Consider the following 20,914-nt stretch of genomic DNA (forward strand, 5'->3'; position numbering starts at 1 on the left):
GTTCATGACTTTGCTTTTGTGGATCCTATGTTTAGTCTTTGGAAGTAATGTTACGTAAAGTTTGACAACTCCAACGCAAAAAAAAACAATACGACTGCTCTAAAATGCCGTTTCGCTCACTATTTCAAAAAGTTTGCCAAAATGAAGCAATTTCTATTAAATTAGTGCAATGCAGTAATATTCTGAATGTTACGGTGAGTTTCAATTAATATGTTACATAATCGTAAATGACAAAACATAACTTTCATTCTGATGTGCAGGCACTACGTTCGATTCCGGTGCGATGTAGTTCGTTCCGTTCTTCTGAACCAGTCGGCGACGTCGACCGATTCCCGCAGGTTGATGTCGTTAGGGATGCACCGGAATGGAAGTTCGTCGAAAGGCTTCTAGCGGCCCGTGTTGTTCCAACTCCAGTTGCAAAAACTGAATATCCGTCAGGTTGGAAACCGCCGCAACCCAGACCGGATCTTAAGTATTTCGTTGCCAGAACGAAGAACTACATGCTTCCGGTGTATTTGCGTAGGACGTTCCGTGGCCAACGGATTGTTACAGCCGTTAGACGCATTGATGGTGATATTTGGCAGCTGGAGGCGGAGCTTCGATATTTGATTGAGAAGAAACTAAACAAGTCGATTGTGACCCGGGTAAACGAGATGAATGGCCAGATTGAGCTGAAAGGCGATTTCGTTACTATTGTCGAAGGATTTCTCCTGGAGAAAGGTTTGTAAAGTAGCTTAGAATTTTGTTTAATATAATCATCTTTAGAGGAAGTGCTATCCTTTATTCCTACGTACATATCCGTACAACCCTTTTGAATCCTTAGGCTCCAGAACCGAGTAAATGCATACATAAATTCTATTAATGCAATTCTATGGTGTCAATTCTTTTCGTCAAATGATCCTAATTCACTTTATAACAGATGAAAATCAGTAAAAAAAAAAGTAGAAACCTTTACCCGTCGAGTTGATCCAGGTTATTTAAAAACTCGACGCGCTTTCTTTAAAAACTCTTTCATCGATTTATATTTTATACTAGCAGACCCGACGAACTTTGTTTCGCCTAAAATTGATTCAGACTGCCAGAATAGTAGTTTGTGCAACAAGTTGCAAAAAGATGAGTTGTACGTTTATCCAACGAGGCTTGCCGATGACGAGGCTTGCAATGACGAAAAATGGACTTTGCAAAATTTCATTTTTATGTATATAAATGTGTACTAAATTTGGTTTAAGAAGATGACATAATTAGCCAATAGGTATAGGCATGTCGATGAGGCTGTTGGATAAAACAAGATCTAGGGTTGAAGCTCGTTCTATCGTTCATTCCAATCTAGCATTTTGGTAGTGACGTGATCAGAAATAAATGATACTACACTCTCGTTGCCAGTCGTTGGGGCAAATCACGTGCTAGGCTAAGGGACTCTGGCGCTTTGATGTTGCATGAAGGAGAAGAAACAAAAGATGATAATCGAAAAAAATATCCACGGGAAAGCATAGAAATAAGTTTTTAAAACTCTTCTCAAAAAATCTAAAAGCAATTTAATTAAAACGATAAGCAATACGATTTCTTCTACTGTATAATAAACACAATATTTCAATTCGAAATTTAATTTTGTGATATTACACTTAATACACAGCATAAGAAAAGTCTCCACCCGTAACGCTGGGTAGACACCTTTACGTGGTGTGTTACGGGGTAAGTTCTACCATTACCAGCTACAGGCACATCCTGACCCAACGAATACCTTCCCAATATCCAACTCCGTGGTACTTTTTCCTTCTCTCCCTAGTAACGATACAGATAAGCGTGGCCAGGAATAGTTATTCTAATCATTTTGTCATTTTTGTCATAGATTGAAATTGAGGATTACACCCATCTTGATTTCTGATAGACAGAGACAGAGATTTCAAAGGAAACATGAGTACACGCAGAGAAATGTTTTTTTAAACTCAATGATATTATGTATAAAAACAACAAAAATAATTATTGTTCCCCGGCTAATAATTTTATTTGTTGAATTCAACAAAAAAACAGATTTGATTAGATGAAAAATATTGTTGTTTCTACAATGTTCCAAAACATTTTCATTTTCATTTTCATGATGTACAAGGGGGTCGCTGGGCCAGGTCACCAGGTCCGAGAACTTACACTTTCCATAATACACCGATGGAGTGGGGAGTGGGAATAGGCATCGCAACGTCATTAGCCCTGCTGCTTTTAAGTTTTGCGGGATACACGGGAGGTGTATTTTGCCTAAGGGAGTAGGATGGGAGTGGGATGGAGTGTGGGGTTTTATTGATCATAGACGCTGTTCGGAGAATTTTAATTAGCATATAGTGAATTCAAATGTAATTTACCTTGCTTCTTTTGTATCCTTGTTGGATATTTTTCAATAGTTTTTAATTTCGTCTTACCAGGCAATAATGTGTATCTGTTAGTGGTCACCGGCCCAAGAAATCGAATTAATCAGCCAGCTCGATTTCCTCTACACCGATAGCAAATCGGTCCAGATATTTTTTCTCTTCTATTACAATAGTGGGGGTCTTCCAATGTTTTGTTAAGGGTAGTAGCTCGCAACAATTAGTGGATAATGCAAAAGGAAGAAAAGAAAGAAGGTGATTATTAGTATTGAAAACATGTAGCATGCATGCGAGAAGTTCATTGTGATATTCTCGCGACGATTACTTACAATAGTGAAATAATGTATCTGAATGTGTAATAAATGATATTTGAACTAATTTTAAAATAAAGTGATGTGATGTATGTGTGTAGTCTCGAATTAGTGACAGTGCTATATAAAAGGCAAAAAAGCAATAATCGTTAGATGCTCGGATCGGTGATTGCAAAACGGTATTGTCCATCCAAGCACGATTTAAGCACGAACTGTGTTTGTGTGTAGTACGAGCAGATGCTGTTGGCGGCGTTTCTTGATGGATGAGTTAAGGACGTGTACAAGTACGTTGGCCATCTCCATCTAATGGGACCCCTTTTCTGTTCTTCAAAGTAAGGAAGTTTTCATTCTGGAATAAGGGGATATATGTGTAGTACAGGAAATAATGTAATCGCTTCTCAAGATCGATCGCAGTATCGATTCCTAGTGGCACCACTAGTGTGCATCTTTCTCTGAAGAGTAAAGATACATTTAAGCTCTGGAACTTGACAGCATTTAAGCTGATCACAAAGTTGTGCCTTTGCCCAGGGTGTTTCTACAATGTTCCAAAACAGCACTCAAAATAAAAATTGTTGAATTTACAATATATTTTTTTGTTTGAACAAAACATATTTTTAAACCAAAAAGATTTTTTTTTTGCTTTAAACAATATTTTTCTTAAATTAAAAAAAAATAAATATTGTAATCAAAAATTTATTTTAAATGTTATATTAAATTTCTTGTGATTATCAATTATTTTATTTTTGAATAGGCTTCGTGTGGAAAATAAAACCACAATAATTATATTTGTATTTTTTTCAAATATTTACTTCACAAACTAGTTTATAATATACTGTATTATTTATACTGGATTGCAGTAGAAACAACAATGAAAATTTTTGAATTAAATATATTTCAGTTTTGATTTTAAAAATAAAATATTTGAGTTTAAAAAATATTTCAATAATTTTATTTTTTAGTTCAAAAAGGTAGATTTTCTCTGCGTGTATCACTAGTTTCCAGTCCACGAAATGATTTATAGTAATTTATTTATTTTCCATATTTCATTATAACTTATTTCTCATACATATTTCATTATATTTATTTTTCATATTTTTACATTTTATTTTTTAAGTTTCCATATTTTTACCAGCCCCCTGAAACGGCTGTCATCTGCATACAACATGATTGAAGCCGAAAACTTGGTGCTAGCTGTCAAGCAGTGGCTTTAAGCACGGAACACAGTGACGCATGCGACAATATCGCTCGAGAAGAAATTTAATTCGAATAAAAAAAATAAAGAAACAGTTTTTTTTAAAAGCGCTAAAATATGTTTCATTAATGTATTGCAATTATTTCTGATTCGTTAATTTCAGATACACATGTTTCGTTATAGCGCAAAGTTATCAGCACTGTATTTGTCACAATAACAAATACCAAATTATTAATAATAACAAATTTGTCAAGCCTGCCTGATACTCATGTCGATATCTTTAACGGTTTGATAGATGTCTGAAGGAATTTGACAAATATTTGGCATTGTGATAAAGAGTGGGCCTTTAATTTCTAATACATCGTTCTGTTAAAAAACAAATTTTTGCAAGTAGAAAAAATAAGACTGCAAACCAATTAATTGATTGATCAGCAGTGATTTATTTTTCCTCCAAATTTAAGAACACTATTCTCGTTGGAATCTGAAGCAAAATAAAGAAACGCTGGTATCTCCAGCAATTTTCTGTTCATGTTTAAATTTTATTTAAATAAATAAAATAATTATTTATTCTGTTGCTCAGAAATGCGGCGTAATTGCAAAGTGCATTGATCCAAATTCCGTAGTTAAAATAACGCGTTCAATCGCCAAAACATACAAAATTTGAATCTCGTGATTCAATCTGCAGAAAATAGAACAAAGCTGTGCAACAGTTTTGAGCTTTTGAATCTGAACTTAAATTAATCTGAGGCAGCTGCTGGGAGAATGCATGTTTCAGATTCATATTAAAAATAAAATGCAGCAGAACAATTTGAATCACTACTAAACTGATTTTATTCTTAGGTTACTTAGAGCATCATTATCGGTCGCGAGCATTTTAATCACCCGCGCAGCGCTTTCATCTTAGTTTCGTCACTCGTTTCCGTATCAGTCACTATTTTCGGCTCTCAATTTGGATGCTGTATTCCGTACCGGTGACGTTTGACAGTTGACAATTCATCAAATAGCAGCGCTCTTATCGCGCTACCAAATTTGGTCACCTGTCAGTCGCGCTACTGTTATAGCAGCGCGTTTAGTAATTGTAATTGTAATTGTAATTTTTATTGGGTACGACAACTTTTTAGTTTACACTGTACATTAAGTCAAGGAAGTCTATATATATGGATAATACATTGGAGCTAAACAAAAAAATAACTAAATCTGTGAAGTGTTTATACTACTCTTCTCAAAGCATTTTTAAATGCGTATATTCTATCTTCTCCTTTAACTTCTAATGGTAATCCGTTCCAGCATGATGGTCCGAATACTAAAACACTTTTCCCGCTGGATGTTGTGTGTCGAGGTATGTTAAATCCTCTTGTACGTTGCTGCTGTGATCGTTGTAGGTGTTGCAATAAGTATCCTGGGAGTGTTTCATCGAAGGCCTGCTTCATGAAACAACAAATGCGATACCTGTAGTTGGATGGAAGATCGTGTCCAAGAATAGTAGCCCGTACATCAGCGGTTGAATCTCGACGACGAAGGTTGTGGACGAAACGAATCGCCGATTTGAAGCAGCGATGGAGTTGTTCTCGAAGTGCGGCTGACATACCAGGATAGTACACCACGTCACAGTAGGTGAACAATGGTACCAACACGGCTTGCACTAGTTTACGTCGAGTCGGAAGAGAGAGCACTGCCGTAAAACGTCGGAATGTCCTCAGAGTGCCATATACTTTTTTCACCACGTCATTCACCTGCTGTGTCCAACTCAGGTTACAGTCCAACTGCAGTCCTAGATTAGTTACACTGTTACAAACTGGAATCCTTGAGCCACTGAATACGATGTGTTCTTCCGGAACAACTCTGCCCGTCTGGCTAAAAACGATCGCTTGCGTCTTCTTTGGGTTAGGGAATAAACAGTTTATCTTTGACCACCCGACCACCGCTGCAAGATCTGCGTTGATGCTTCGTACAATATTGTTCACTTCTGATATAGGCCCAGACATATATATTTGAAGGTCATCAGCGTACAGGTGCCAATTGCATTTGAGACTTCTCGGCAGGCTGTTGATATACATGCTAAAGAGTAACGCACTTAGGCATGAACCTTGTGGTGTACCATCTGGGACTTCGCGTTCAGCAGACATTGCAGTTCCAAAGCGGACGGTCTGGGAGCGTCCACTAAGGAAGGATGAAATCAAGTTACATGCATCCATTGAAAACAAAAATTCACTATTCAGTTTGTTTTCCAGTAGCTGATGATTGACACAATTAAATGCCAGCGTAAAGTCGACAAGGACCATGACCGTGCAGTGGTTGTTATCGAAACTGTTATAAATGTCATGTACTACCTTGGTAAGGGCAGTGGTCGTGCTGAAGCCCTTTCGGTATCCAGATTGATAAGGTGCTAGTAGTGCGGGATTAACATTATTGAGGTATTCGGTAATTTGATCCAACAAGATCTTCTCCAAAATCTTGGAAACGGCAGGTAAAACGCTGATAGGACGGAAGTCTTTTGGTTGAGAAGGATTGGAGGTTTTGGGTATAGGCGTGACTATGGCTTTTTTCCAGATAGCTGGGAAGGTTTTAGAATCGATGATGCTATTAAAGAGGTGTGTCAGAAGTGGCAGGATAAAAGGACATAACAGTTTTATGAAGGATACCGGGATTGCATCCGAACCGGTCGCATTCGTCTGAATTTCATATAACTTCAAGCAGACAGCGTTGGCATCGGTGTGACGAAAGGAAAACCCGTTGGCACCATGATCAATATTTGTGCGATGTCGGGGTTCTGTCGCTGCAACGATGGGGTTATCGATCTGCACTTGACGATGACCTTCAGCAAAGAACTGGTTTATCTCATCCGGAGTCAAATCGTTTACTACTGAATTTGTTTTTGAGTTGTTGTGTATCCCCTCTCTTCGCAGATTACACCAAAGCTTCTTAGCAGGCAAGTTGAGATTGAAATGTTGCTCTGAATAACGCTTCTTTGCTGCAGAAATGAGCGAGCTTGTTATATTTCGCTTCCTTACATAATCCTGCCACTGTAAATCTCCACGCGCCCTGTTCGGGTTTCGCGAAAAAAGAGCATAGGCAAGATCTCTGTGCACAATTGCTTGTTTTATTTCATTTGTGATCCATGGTGTGCGCTGATCACGAACAATAATGGTCCTTTCGGGAGCGTGCCTTTCAAGCAGGTTCCTCAATTCGGTGCTCAACAGATTCGACTTGGTACTTGAATCGATGTCCGCATAGAAGGCTCGCATATCCTTGGCTAGAAGATCCGCTTGTAGTTGCAGTTGATCTATGTCTTGAATGTTTCGTACCCGGATGGTCTGTGCAGCAGGTTTCTGTACCCGGATGTTGGCGAGAAGATACACCACTTCGTGATCAGAGATTGTGTTTGCTGTAGAGGTTTTGGATTTCATTACAGAATCAGGAGAATCCGTGATGAGAAGGTCGATAGTTGTAGCGCTGATATCAGTAATGCGTGTAGGACCAGTTGGAAGGATTTCAAGATTAAACACTGCGTTTATTCGCTGGAGGGCAGCCGCATTTGCAGTTTGTTGAGCTGCAGCAACATTGATGTTGAAGTCTCCTACAATATACATACGGTCAAAACCAAATTCCAGCAGATCCAATAGTAGCTTCTCGTAGACTTGAGTAAACTGTTGGTTGGAGCTAGACGGGTTATACAAGACAACAACGCCTATGTTGAGTTCGTTAATTTTGGTTTGTACTGCAAGAAATTCAATACGTGAGGCGATTGGAAGTTCTGGATTGTGAGAAGATTTCATAATAACAGTAGCTTTCATTCCTTTCTTGACGTATATTCCTACTCCACCACATGTCCTTGTTCCTCGACCCCGTCTGGAGGGCAACGTGTGCTTGATGAAATTGTATCCTGGAACACGGATAGGACCAGCCGGAGAAGTGGACTTGAGCTTAGTTTCAGTTGTAGCAAAAAAGTGGTATTGATTTTTATCGAGAAGAATTTTTACACCATCTATATGGTGTTCGAGGCCTCTGACGTTGAGGTGTCCGATGCGAAGGTTTGATAGGATGTTTCTAGACATTTTACTATAGTGTATCTTATCGTCAATGTGTGAAAGCGGCTAGCAGTTCGAGGAAGCAGATACATCGGCCGATGTAGCATCGAAGAAAATAGATGAATCTTCGGCACGTGATTCATTCCCTGCTATTTCGCTAAGAGCGTTTATGCTACCGACAGGAATATAACGCTGCGCTCCAGGAAGCAGTACGGAAACTTTATCGTTCCTGACATACACCGAGTGTAAGACTTTCCTCTGCTTGAGTCGTAAAGCCAGATTACGGATTCGAAAAGTACTCACCGATAGTACCTCATTCATCGTGAAGCGGTACTCTAGTGTAGGTCCATTACGTAGGTTACAAAGCTTGGCCTCTTTGTATTTTTCAAAGTACCGTCGAAGAACTGCTTGTCTAGAATCGGTGCTGTTGAAAACAATCACAATTGTTGGAGTCAGAGAGCGGTCGGTCCACTTGGAAGGCTTCACTAGGAGACGAAAGCAATTGGTGACGTGCGACATCTCGCTTTGAGTATCGAGGAAGAGAAACACGCTTTCGACTATGGCTCGAACATTCTCGCCCTCGGTATAGGGTATCTTGTTTAATGCAAGCCTACAAGAGTTTACCACATGCGAACAGGAACTAGCAAGTTTGGCCCCGGTTTCGATTATTTCCAGCTTTTCTCCTATGCTGCTTACAAGCTGGTTCTGGGCTTCATATTGTTGGTCGAATCGATCAGCACGTTGGAGCTTACTCTGAATACGTTCACATTGCTTCTTACTGGCAGTACGTACGTCGTCAAGTTCTGATTGTAGTTTTGAAAGTTGTGCAGTAAGTTCCTTGATGACATTCTCCAACCGGCTGATATCCTCGCCGTAATTGACGGTCTGGCTCTGAGTTTTAGGAACAAGACATCCTCGGACGCAGCAATTCTCACAGAAGTACTGGTAATCCTTTGCACAGCTCATTACAGAGTCGCTTATTCTCATGCAGAATGCATGAAACCATCCTAGGCAAATGTCACAACAGATCCAATGAATATGTTCCTGTTTTTTCTTTGTTTTGTTTTTCTTCTGACCGCCTTTGGAAGGTGGCGTTGTGTTTTTGCATGCAACGCAGATGTCTTCGTTACTCATGATGTGGAAGGAGTGGTGATACAAAAACTACGTAGCACTATACACTTCACTGACGATTTGACGCGCACTCACACATAAAACATGAATTTTAGGTTAGGTCGAGTAAATTAAACTATGTTTAGTAAATTTCCTGTTTATGCGATGGAAATCCCGGCAAACACTTAGAAACTGTTCTTTTCGATGAAATGTAGCTATCGCGATCTCTACAAGATTTTAAAATCACGAAAACACGAATATTTCGAAATATTTTAAGCGCGGCGTTTTTTCAGCAAGTTATAGCCACTGCAGTGTTGCCATCATTGCGTTTAGTAGCGACCGGTAAAGTGTCAAGTAATGATACTGCGCTGCCAAACGGCTTAAACTCACCACCGGTAATCTTGCTCTTATAGGATACTTAAGATTAACTCATAATCGATAAAAATTGAAATGTTATACATTTGCGACATGAGCAGTAAGGTTAGGTTTCTCGTCAGCTATAAGAACTTTTTTCCGGTGCATGAAAAGATATTTTAGCTACCAGATAAGCATTGTCGCTGTCCGGAACATCTTTTGCTGGCGAGGATAGGGGATCTAAATGTCAAGAAAGGTACGGCCGCGGCAAACGATACACCGCAATGCTATTACCCCATAAGAATCAAGTAAACGGGCTGCAGAAAGCGCGGCGGTACCTTTCATGAAGGGTTCACCGCGTGCAATTTTGAGAAAATCAGGCAATAGTGTTTCATAAAACACCTGTCGATGACACGTACAATAACTAGATTAATTTATCTTAATTTCGACGCCCACATTATAGTGAGCTCAAGTTTGTAACCAAAGAGTTAATGCGTCAAGATCAAATAGATGAATTAAGTTCGTCAACTGAAAAGTAGTTGCTGTCTCATATCTCATAGAGGCAGTTCAATAATTATCGTATAATATAGATTTACGTTTTAATGGTTTTGGGAGGTGCATCAGCCTTTTTTAAGACTGGGTATTTTTTTTAAATCTTCGAACTGGCACTTTCAAGTTTAGGGTAAATGTTGCATTTTGGATCCCTAGAGGAAGTGCTATATCCGCTTATATCTTTCAAATGAGTCGTGTGATACAGGATAAAATCACAAAATTTCATAGATGAAAGTCTTATTTATGAAAAGGAAGTTTGAAATGAACATCGGATGTTTATAAATCGCTTAGATTTTTAACTATCTGAAATGAAAATATTCTTCGTTTTGGAAAGTGCAACATATTTATATGGACCCCCAAATGTACACATTTTGGACACCCCCCTTTTAGTCTGTTCAAAAATGAATTTTCAATTTGCACAGATCATTTGAGCTAAAGCAAAGTCTTATTTTTCGATTGACATGCATCAATGAGAAGATTGCATCGATTTAAATTTGCAATTTCAACATGAAGTGATTGTGTTCCTTCTGAGATATTCAATGATGTATGCTTTGAAGCGTAACGCATGGTAATGCTTGCCTTCTTGAAAAAAATGATTTCATCAACATTTCATCCAAATATCGTTATTTTCGCACATGAAACTAGTTAAACACATTCGCAGCAATCTTATTTGCATAAAGACCATGCGGGATGCAGCAGCGGCATTGAATTTAGTTCAGATATCAATAAAATGTCAACAGGAGGGTCCAAAATATGTAGGGGTCCAAATCAAGTTGGACCCTAAATTGTCAAAATCGAATGATAATTGTGGTCATCTACAGCATCTTACGAGCGCTAACGGCCGCTTATTTTGGAATGTTTAGAAGTAGTTTGATTTAAAACGGAAAACAGTACGGGGTTTGACTTTTCTCATACTGTGTATCAAGTGTGATATCACAAAATAAAATTTGAAATCGAAAAATTGAGTTTGTTTTGATTCTACGTTCCATATCACGATGTTCCATTTTCTTCTCTCGATTCCACGTGGTAAATGACGTTTGAACCATTTTTAATTTGAACGATGTTCAAACCAACGGGGTTCAAATTAAAAAGATGGATGATGATGATCGCTGCGATGACAAACGACACAAGACAAAAGTCAAATAGATTGCACCTTACCAGCACATGTTAAATTGTGGCGGCTATTGAAATTAATTTATTGCTCTTTTTCGGTGATAATTTCGGCTGATTTTGATGATAATTATATTGTGGCAGCTATTACCGCACGTAAAATGCTGGATAAATGAAGAAACCAGAACAATATAACTTAAGTTATTGAAATTTAAATTTTCACGATCGAAAATCATTTTGCGATACATAATTAAATACCCGCGCGAAATATACGGTACAATATGAACGGAGCTTTAAATTTCAAGAACAGCACTAGCGCCACACCAACAAACGGTGGCTTCAAGAACTAGTGCTTGTTTCACGGGGTTGATTTTTACAATTTTGTATTTTTATATTTTATTATTCTTTTAGTTACGTATTTTAGAGTCTCATAATCTTACACTTTCATGTTTTAAAATTTTTGTGTCTTAAAATTTGCATATTATCCAGCTTTCCACGCTCGGTAATGGCGGCTTGTCGATGTGCAAAAATCAATCGGTCACTGTACTTTTTGACACTAGCTGGAGGAAAACTCACTGGCGAAAAGGCCTTTTTCCCCTTCCCCTCATCCAGGAACGCCAGTGAGCTTTCCTCCAGCTAGTGTCAAACAGTACAGTGACGGATGGATTTTTACACACCGACAAGCCGCCATTACCGAGCGTGGAAAGCTGGATTATGTTCTTATATTTTCATATTTTCATATTTTTTTAAATTTAACATTACACTTTTTTATTTGATATTTTATGTTTTAATATTAACTATTATATTTAATATTTTTGTATTTTCATGTTTATATAATTTCATGTTATTACACTTTCATATTATAATATTTTTATATTATCATATTTTCCATATTCTTATATTTTTCCTATTTTATACTTTTATATGCTCACATTATATATGTATTTATATTTTCTTTTTTCATGTTATCATATTTTCATATTGTTATAATTTCTAATGTTTAATTTACATTTTTTTGTCTTTCTTATATCTTTATATTTTCATGTTGTTATAATTTAATTTGTATTTACATATTTCTATATTTTCATGTTTCCGGTTTCATATTTTTGTATTTTTATATTTTTATTATTTAATTTTTAAAAACTTTCATATTTCCATGTTATATATTTTTGTGTTTCAATATTTTCAGCTCTTCATATTGTCATATTTTCAAAATTTTATTCTTTAATATCACTTTTTATATTTTCAAATTTTCAATATTTTCATGTTCTCATAAAAACACTTGCCATGGGCGCTTCTGCGTCCACAAATAAACTAGTATATTTATATTATTGTATTATGTATCTTCATTTTTTCATGATTTAACATTTTCGTAACCCACTACAAAACAACCCAGGAAGGAAAGCTTCACAACCTGCAGTGTAACCTTTATGCAAACAACGTCCTGGCACATGACCTATTATCTCATACTTATTCATAACATTTGTTTATGTTTATGTTTATTGTATAGATTCATCTGACATTTAGTGGTCTTAATGAATATAGTAAATTTTAAACAAGTATACATTAAACGATTACAATCTTTTTAAAAAGGTGGTCAATGGTAAGTTAAAATCAAATAGCCTATAAATGCTGTTAAAAGCAGCCGCAGCAGCACGGAAAGGTTCATTCATGCCATACATTTGATTACGTGGAGAAAGGTGCAGGAAATCTCGTTGACGCATTGTTCGTTCCGGAGCATAAATATTTAATCTCATCAGAAGTTCCGGAGAGTCAATTTCACCAGTCGCGATTTTGGCCACGAAGGCAACCTGCGATCTATTCCTTCTCATTTGAAGAGTGTCAATACCAAGTAGTCTACATCGATCCTCATATGCGGGAAGATGAGCGGGATTCCTCCATGGTAGGTGCCGGAGTGCATAACGCACGAATCTACGCTGCACGGTTTCTAGCCTTGATATCCAGATGCTATGATAAGGGCTCCAAACTACAGCACAAAATTCAAGGATAGAACGAACTAGAGAGCAGTACAGATATTTTAGGCAATGATCGTCCCGGAAGTCTTCAGATAGTTTGAAAATGAATCCGAGTTGCCTATTAGCTTTTGCGTTGATGTCGTTATAGTGCGGCTTGAACGTCATGTCTTGATCCAGTGTGACTCCTAAATCCTTAATCTTATTCACTCTCTCAAGGGTAGTACCAGAGATACAATAATCAAAAACTATCGGCTTGTGTTTCCGGTAAAAGGAAATAGCATTACGTTTTTGAATACTGAGCGCCAGGAGATTAGCAGAGCACCAGTTCGCCATTCTATCCACACGCGACTGCAGTTCTTCACAATCCTCGATGCTGTTGATAATCTTAAACATTTTAACATCATCTGCATAAAACAAACGACAACCAGGAGGTAGCAGTCGGGAGAGTTCGTTGATAAACAGCGTGAACAAGAGAGGCCCCAGATTACTTCCTTGTGGTACACCAGAAGTATTGGAGAAGTATTCCGACTGTGAAGAACCGATTTTCACAGAAAGCAAACGGTTAGACAGATATGATTTGAACCAGCACACTAGATGACGACTAACTCCAAGTTGTTCTAACTTTGCAAGCAATATTCCATGGTCGACGCGGTCGAACGCTGCTTTTAAATCCGTATAAACTGCATCAACTTGACCACCGGAGTCCATGGTACGAACACAAAGCGAAACAAGCTCTATTAAATTCGTTTCTACAAAGCGCTTTGGATAGAAGCCGTGCTGTGCTGTAGAAATGTACGCTTTACTGGCACTGAATAAAACGTCATTCATGATTATTTCGAAGGTATTCGCAAGAACATAAGGATGTGATGCCTCGGTAATTTTGTACATTCCTTTTGTCGCCTTTTTTGTAAACAGGAAACATGTGCGACATCTTCCATTCATCAGGAAACTTTCCTGGCTAAGTGGGTAGCCAGGAAAATCCTGGCTAAGTGGGTAGCCAGCGAATTTGAACAATTCTTGAGCACAGAAGACGGAATACCATCCGGGCCGCCAGTGTACGAGCTTTTCAATTTTCTAATGGCTGACAGAACGGTCTGCTCATCGATTATAAACGCATGTAAATCCAAAACATTTCTCGGCGTGAACTGATTTGCAACAGCTATTTGATCGGCGGTGGCCCTGGTGGCATTGAAGGTACTCAGGAAATGTTGAACGAACAAGTTACACTTTTCCAGCTCTGAACTGGCGGTTTCTTCTCCCAGATGCAAGCACGAAGGCAGACCTACTTCCTTTCGTTTGGAGTCAACAAACGACCAAAAACCTTTGGGATTTCTTCGGAGTGATGTTTGCGTTCGAAGCAAGTAACGACGATAAAGGAATCGATTGTATACACGATATGCAGTACTGGAACGGTTGAACTCCTGCTTCGTAATCAGCGTGCGATTCTTGCAGTACTGTCGCAATGCTTTTACCCTACTTCGCTTTAGCCGACGCAGACGACTGTTTGACCAGGGAGGCTTAGGCTTTGGACGACACAGGGGCACGTGCTCCGCAATTATACGACGAATTTGGCGAGTGAAATAATGAACAGCATCATCTACACAGAGGTCAAGCTCGATGGGTGACCAGTCAATACATGAGATAGCATCACAAATACTATCATAATCAGCTCGGCGGTAGTCGTACATTTGGTGAACGTCAGAAGCATCGTCGAACGTAAACAGGCCCGGAAGGTTGACGACTATGTCCAGAGCAGGATGGTCAGCATCAAGGGAGATGAGGGGTTCGATGGCTTCGGAAACGGTGCTAGTAGATTTAGCTGCATCGTTGGCGAGGACGAGATCCAGAAACCGACCATTTCTGTTAGAAACTCCATTGAGTTGAGTCAAGCCATTAAACGAAAACCCATCGGCCAATGCAGAGCTACTGGTAGACAAAACAGATTGGGGGTTCACATGCATAAACCCGTCTTCCGATGCAACCCATTCCAAGTTCGGTTGATTATAGTCTCCTAGTTGCAAGATGAAGTCATTGAAGTCAAGGTTGGAACTAATAGAGCTTAAAGAGTTCATGTGATCCCGAATGCAATTTATGTCGCTACGCCGGTCTGGAGGTAGATATAATACTCCTATTAAAGGTAGAGGTAGATATAAAACTCCTATTAAAAAAAAAAGAGAAGAAGAATTTTCAGGTTAGTGTCCCTGTTCAAGGTCGGAGCCATCCTGAGTGCCCGACCGACTGAAGTAGCATTGGACCTTCTCCCCCGGCAGGTTAGTGTCCCTGTTCAAGCTCGGAGCCATCCTGAGTGCCCGACCGACTGAAGTAACATTGGCCCTTCTCCCCCGGCAGGTTAGTGTCCCTGTTCAAGCTCGGAGCCATCCTGAGTGCCCGACCGACTGAAGTAACACTAACCAATCGATCTGTCGTAGAAATTCTAATCCATAACTGCTCCAATGCTATGCTTGTCAATGTAGAGTCAACGTAGCTATTCCAGCGTGTTGAGACTGCTACCAAAACTCCTCCTCCGCGAGACTTAGTGCTGTTAGCTGAACTACGATCTGTACGGTAAACAGCAAACTTAGGACCGAATGGCTGTAAGCCGAGGATGTGTTCGTCTAGCCAAGTTTCCGTTAAAACAATTACGTCGTAGTCACATTCACTAGCAGCCAGAAAGAAAGAGTCCACCTCAGTACGGAGCCTGCGCACATTCTGGTAGTAGATGCACAATGCATGAGCAGGTAATTCACTAGGCGAAATGGATCCTCTGACCGGCAGGCTATCGTTAGAAACGTTGGATGATATAGCAGGCTGCTCGGGGTTGGAATCAGCGTCAACTGGATGGATACTGGAAGTAACAGATGTTACCAGAAGAGAATTGTTCGGGACGATATTGTACTTGCCTGCAATAACGGTTTGGAAGCCCTCCGTGCCAGACTCAATTACAGGACCGGGATGACTGCGGAGCACTGGCAGGATTGGCTCACTGCAATGAGCGGATTGAGGGCTTCCATTGAGCTAGTAGGCGTGCATCCCGGTGAACGGTCGATTATTGGCATCCTAGACATGTTATTAATCAGCAGTTCCGACGGGAGAATGGATTCAGCCATGTTTTCACTAGAAACCGGAGAACTTTCAGACAGAAAAGCGTTCATTGATGGTTGATACTTGCCGGAGAGAGGAGTGCGGAAGCCCCCGTCTCCAATCCCAAACACAGGACCAGGACGGCTGATGATCGTAGGCAGGAAGGGCGCGACTGTGTTGAGTGGATTAGGGGCTTCCTCTGTGCTTGTGGCACTTATGCGTCCTGGTGTCAAGCTGCAGGCATTGACGAAGGAAATTTCCTCAGTACGGTTAGCATAAGTTTGTTTCGAAACCCGGTGAGTAGATGTATGCGGCAGACTGAAAGCGATGAATGAATCAGGAGACAAAGTGCTTGGAAGATTACGATACTTGCCTGTAACGGGGGCTCGGAAGATCTCGTCTCCCAACTCAAACGAAGGGCCGGGATGACTGAAGATCGCTGGCTGGGGAGGCTCGACTACGATGAGAGAGATAGGGACTTCCTTACGGCTTGTGGCAGGTATGCATCCCGGGGAGTGATGCCGGTATTGAAGACAATTTACTCCATCAGCAAAACTTCGTCCGATGAAATATCCAGCGGGTCGTTGAAATCCGAAGCAGGCTTCGGACGCCAAAAATTTTCTTCAACTCTGTCGTCAACGAACTCTCTGAATAACACTCCTCTAGTCCATGTAGATGAGGACAGGGCTTTCGCTTTCAGTTCGAAATCCATTCCGATTTTGAAGGAAACAAACGATAGTGTACTGATGTCCTTTCCTTTGGCAACTAGTCGAGTCACTTTCACATCTTCAGTCCCAAGACGCTTTTTAGCTAAAACGCCTACCTGTTCGACAGACACATCCCTTGCGATTCGTGACAGGTACAACCAAAACTTAGGCCTAGCCGTTGGAACGGTAGCGATTTCCATCGACGGAGAGGGAGTGCTTCCGGTTCCTAGAACTAGAGGACGCTTACGTTTGGCGTTTTCATCATCGATCGTGGTGAAAAGTCTCCGACTTCTGGTGAATCCCGGATTGATATCGGCTTGCTTGGAGGACTTAGGAGTAAACGAGTTGGAGTTGATCAGCCTTGCAAAATTTGTTTTTGTTTCTGATTTTAGCTCTTCCATTATTTCCCGCTTAAGGTTTTGCAAGATGTCACTGTGATAATTTAGAGCGTGTACTTTTCCAATTTCATAGGCAGCACGGGTGGTATTACGAAAACGGGCATCATCCATAAGTTTAGTGCACGAGTTGCACATCCAAAATAGTTGTTTATTAGACCTCTTCATGTTTTCAAAAAGTATCAAAAATTCAACCGGTCAGCCAAGAATCACAATTCTTATGCTAAAATAAGTCTCCTGTCAAATTTTCAGCTAATTCGGATAAAATTTCGAGGTGGCTCAAGTCGATTTAGTGTTTTTGGTCTATTTTCAATTTTGGAAAAAAAATCAAACAGAAGATATAAACGTCGAAAACTATCGCAACAACCTCTATACGGAAGCTTTTGGTGTGCTCTACAAGTCTTGTGAACATTGCGATTCGTTCCGTTCACGTTTTGTCCATGTTAAAGTGATTTTCAAGCTCTAAAGTGCATAAAAATACTGTTTCCCCCAAAAGTCGTTGTTCTACAAAACTCTTGAGTTTATGACAAATGATTGTTAATTTATTATATTATAGTTCCTCTTTTTTTCCTGGAAATTTGAGTAATATAATTGCCCATGTGCGATTTACCGTTAAATTCTTAAAAATCAGAAGCTGAACATTTGTCATAAATTTGCACGCTGAGATTTCTTCAAACAAGTTGTTCAAACAAAGAAGCTTCGATTTCACTTGTTACTACAATGCCCTCATTGTTAAAATCATGCAGACATATGATGAATTTAACAAAATTTGGAAGTCGTTTGTTGTAAGCATCAAATATCATATGATTTAATTTATGTTTTGTTCGAACAACTTGCTTGAAGAAATCCTAACGTGCAAATTTATTACAAATGTTCAGCTTCTGATTTTTAAGAATTCAACGGTAAATCGCACATAGGCAATTATATTACTCAAATTTCCAGGGTAAAAAGAGGAATAATAATATAATAAATTAACAATCATTTGTCATAAACTCAAGAATTTTGTAGAACAACGACTTTTGGGGGAAACAGTATTTTTATGCACTTAAAAGCTTGAAAATCACTTTAACATGGACAAAACGTGAACGGAACAAATCGCAATGTTCACAAGACTTGTAGAACACACCAAAAGCTTCCGTATAGAGGTTGTTGCGATAGTTTTCGACGTTTATATCTCTTGTTAGATTTTTTCCAAAATTGAAAATAGCCCAAAAACACTAAATCGACTTGAGCCACCTCGAAATTTTATCCGAATTAGCTGAAAATTTGACAGGAGACTTATTTTAGCATAAGAATTGTGATTCTTGGCTGACCGGTTGAATTTTTGATACTTTTTGAAAACATGAAGAGGTCTATTGTTTATTTTTCACGACTTCTTCGAAAATATCCGCTGCTATGCCACAGCATCGGGGAAGAAAAATAGCTTTACAAAAGCCTTGGCACGAGGGGCTGTCAACTCATGTATTTACGATTCATCTGCCTGAATTGAAAAGGCGTATTGAGGAATTATTTTGAATTTCTGTATTTTTTAGCGTATTGGCGTATTTTTGTGTATTTTTGTATTGTAGTGTATTAAGTTCATCATTAATTGAATTTTACTTGTATTTTTCATTATGAATTGAATTTTTCGCGTCTTGTTGACGGTATTTTTTTCACTCGCGAAGTCGAAGCAAAATTCTGAAATGGCAGCTGTGTTTCACTCAAACTCTGACAGATAGTAATGGGATTTGAGAAGAGCAAGGGGAGCAATGGTAGGAGGGAAGAGAAGAATTTGCTTCGACCTCGTGAAATTGCATTATTATCGTGCTCATATTTGCCAAAACCATCAAATTCTTTTCAAAACAAAGACAAGAAGATTACATGTTTCAATATATTTTGATCTTGAATGAAATGAAAACTTTTTCGATAATGATGTATTTATAATGCTGAGGACTATTTTTGCTACGTTAGCATCGAGATTAATATTTAGTAAGCTGGTAAAAATGATTGAAAGGTTCAAAAATGTTTTGGATCACGTTATGGTCACTCATTGCCATTTATTTTGATTTGAAATCAAAATTATTGATGATTTCACAGCATATTCGAGTGCTTATTTTACTATTGAGATCAATTCACGAAGACTTAGAGAAAAAACTGACACTGAATGATAGGAAAGATGTTCAAAAATCAATTTCTTGCCGAAAAAGTCATTTTGGTTTTACCGCAATATTTTATATAAAATTCAAGGTACATATATCTGAGCTCTGCCGGCCAGTGTAGTTTCTAATGTCCTGGGACAACCCGGAAATCATGTGGATTGCGATAAAAGCTGTGAACGTTTTCGGATGATTTTTCAAATATCGTTATGGTTATAACTATTCACCAACAAAACTCGCTTTGAACACATCCGGAATTGTCTTAAATACGTTGATGCGAGCAAATCCCGCAGGGGGATTCGCTGGGTGATTGGATCCCCAAGGATATCCTCCACAATATTCCGAAAGTGATTTTTCCATCTCGATTGTGTCCATCCTCCTTGGTGCAGGTATCGCTGAGTCGGTAGTAATGGAATGGAGATTACATGCCTACGCATGTTGTGCCTCAGATTTTCTTTTTCAAAACAATAATTCCATTTCCATATCTGTCAAAATAAACAGATTGGAATTGACATGTATTGACGTATTTTTGGTGAATCGGCGTATTAATCAGGTATTAAAATTGTACTTTATGTCGTATTGACGGATTGTCGGTGTATTAATGAATTATTTTGAATTAAGGTTCCAAGAAGAATTTTTGTATTTTTCAAGTATTTTTTCATGTATTTTTAGATGCACGTATTTACAATTCAACTGATTTAACGAGTTGATCGCCCCTCGCCTTGGCACTCCACTTGTATTTCTCCGATATCACTGACACATGAACTGCAAACTAATGACATTCTGCTTTCCGATTTCAAATGAAGAGTCGAGACGACTGCGTATCGAATAATCACACAGACCGAACACTGTTTCAGGAGCAGACTACTTGTGGTTGTAGGTACGGTTGCCGAGTGAAGTGCTATTTTTTTATTTCCTCGCAAATAGACAGTTTAATGTCAATTTCTTGGTCACGTTTTGATTTTTTTTTGCTGCGCGTTTTCTCTTCTTGCCCTGGGGTTCTTCGCTGCACACTTAGTTTTTATTTCTGCAGCTCGGCAAAAATCCGCACAGCCGTGCGCCAGCAAAATAAATAACTGATATTCCGGCAAAAATAGCGTTTGTTAGCTGATTTTCGGCAAATGATTAGCTGATTATCAGCAATTTTGACAGAAATCTCGGCAAAAAACATGTTTACTGGGGCACGGCTGTGCGATTTTCGGTAAAAGTTCAACATTTTGCTGAGATCCCGGTAAAAAAATTAAGTGTGTGGGTTCTTCCAACTCCTGCGAATATTCTTCGTCTATTTCTGAGTATAGCTCAAAATTTTGCACATCATCATCACCGAAGTCTTCTAAATAGTCGACATCCAGAAAAACCTGATTATATTTATTTTCGGAAGACATTTTTTTTTTATTTTCTTTCATGCCAACTTAGCGAACCACGATTCAAACTTGAAAACCCGTACGGAAACAATTCCAGATGAATTGTTCCCGCAGGAAAAAATGTGTGTAGAGTTTTTTTTGTTTTCCAGATAAAATCCCGCGGTTGGGTTTACACCTCGGGAAAAAAGTTATTTTCTTGCGAACTCGTTTTCCGCCTCGGGATTTCAAATCCCGAGCTCCAT

At 39.0% G+C, this 20,914-nt stretch overlaps 1 protein-coding gene across 1 annotated transcript; it reads left to right on the forward strand.

The window, feature by feature from the left end:
* The first annotated feature begins 35 nt into the window (after window positions 1–35).
* LOC134227875 (large ribosomal subunit protein mL49) lies at window positions 36–770 on the forward strand. The gene is made up of 2 exons (XM_062709574.1): window positions 36–194; window positions 261–770. The coding sequence occupies exons 1-2, from the start codon at window positions 105–107 to the stop codon at window positions 726–728; spliced, it is 558 nt and encodes a 185-aa protein (XP_062565558.1). The 5' UTR covers window positions 36–104; the 3' UTR covers window positions 729–770.
* Window positions 771–20,914: the final 20,144 nt, after the last annotated feature.

This window comes from Armigeres subalbatus, chromosome 3 (genome assembly GCF_024139115.2).
Source record: "Armigeres subalbatus isolate Guangzhou_Male chromosome 3, GZ_Asu_2, whole genome shotgun sequence".
Lineage (NCBI taxonomy): Eukaryota > Metazoa > Arthropoda > Insecta > Diptera > Culicidae > Armigeres > Armigeres subalbatus.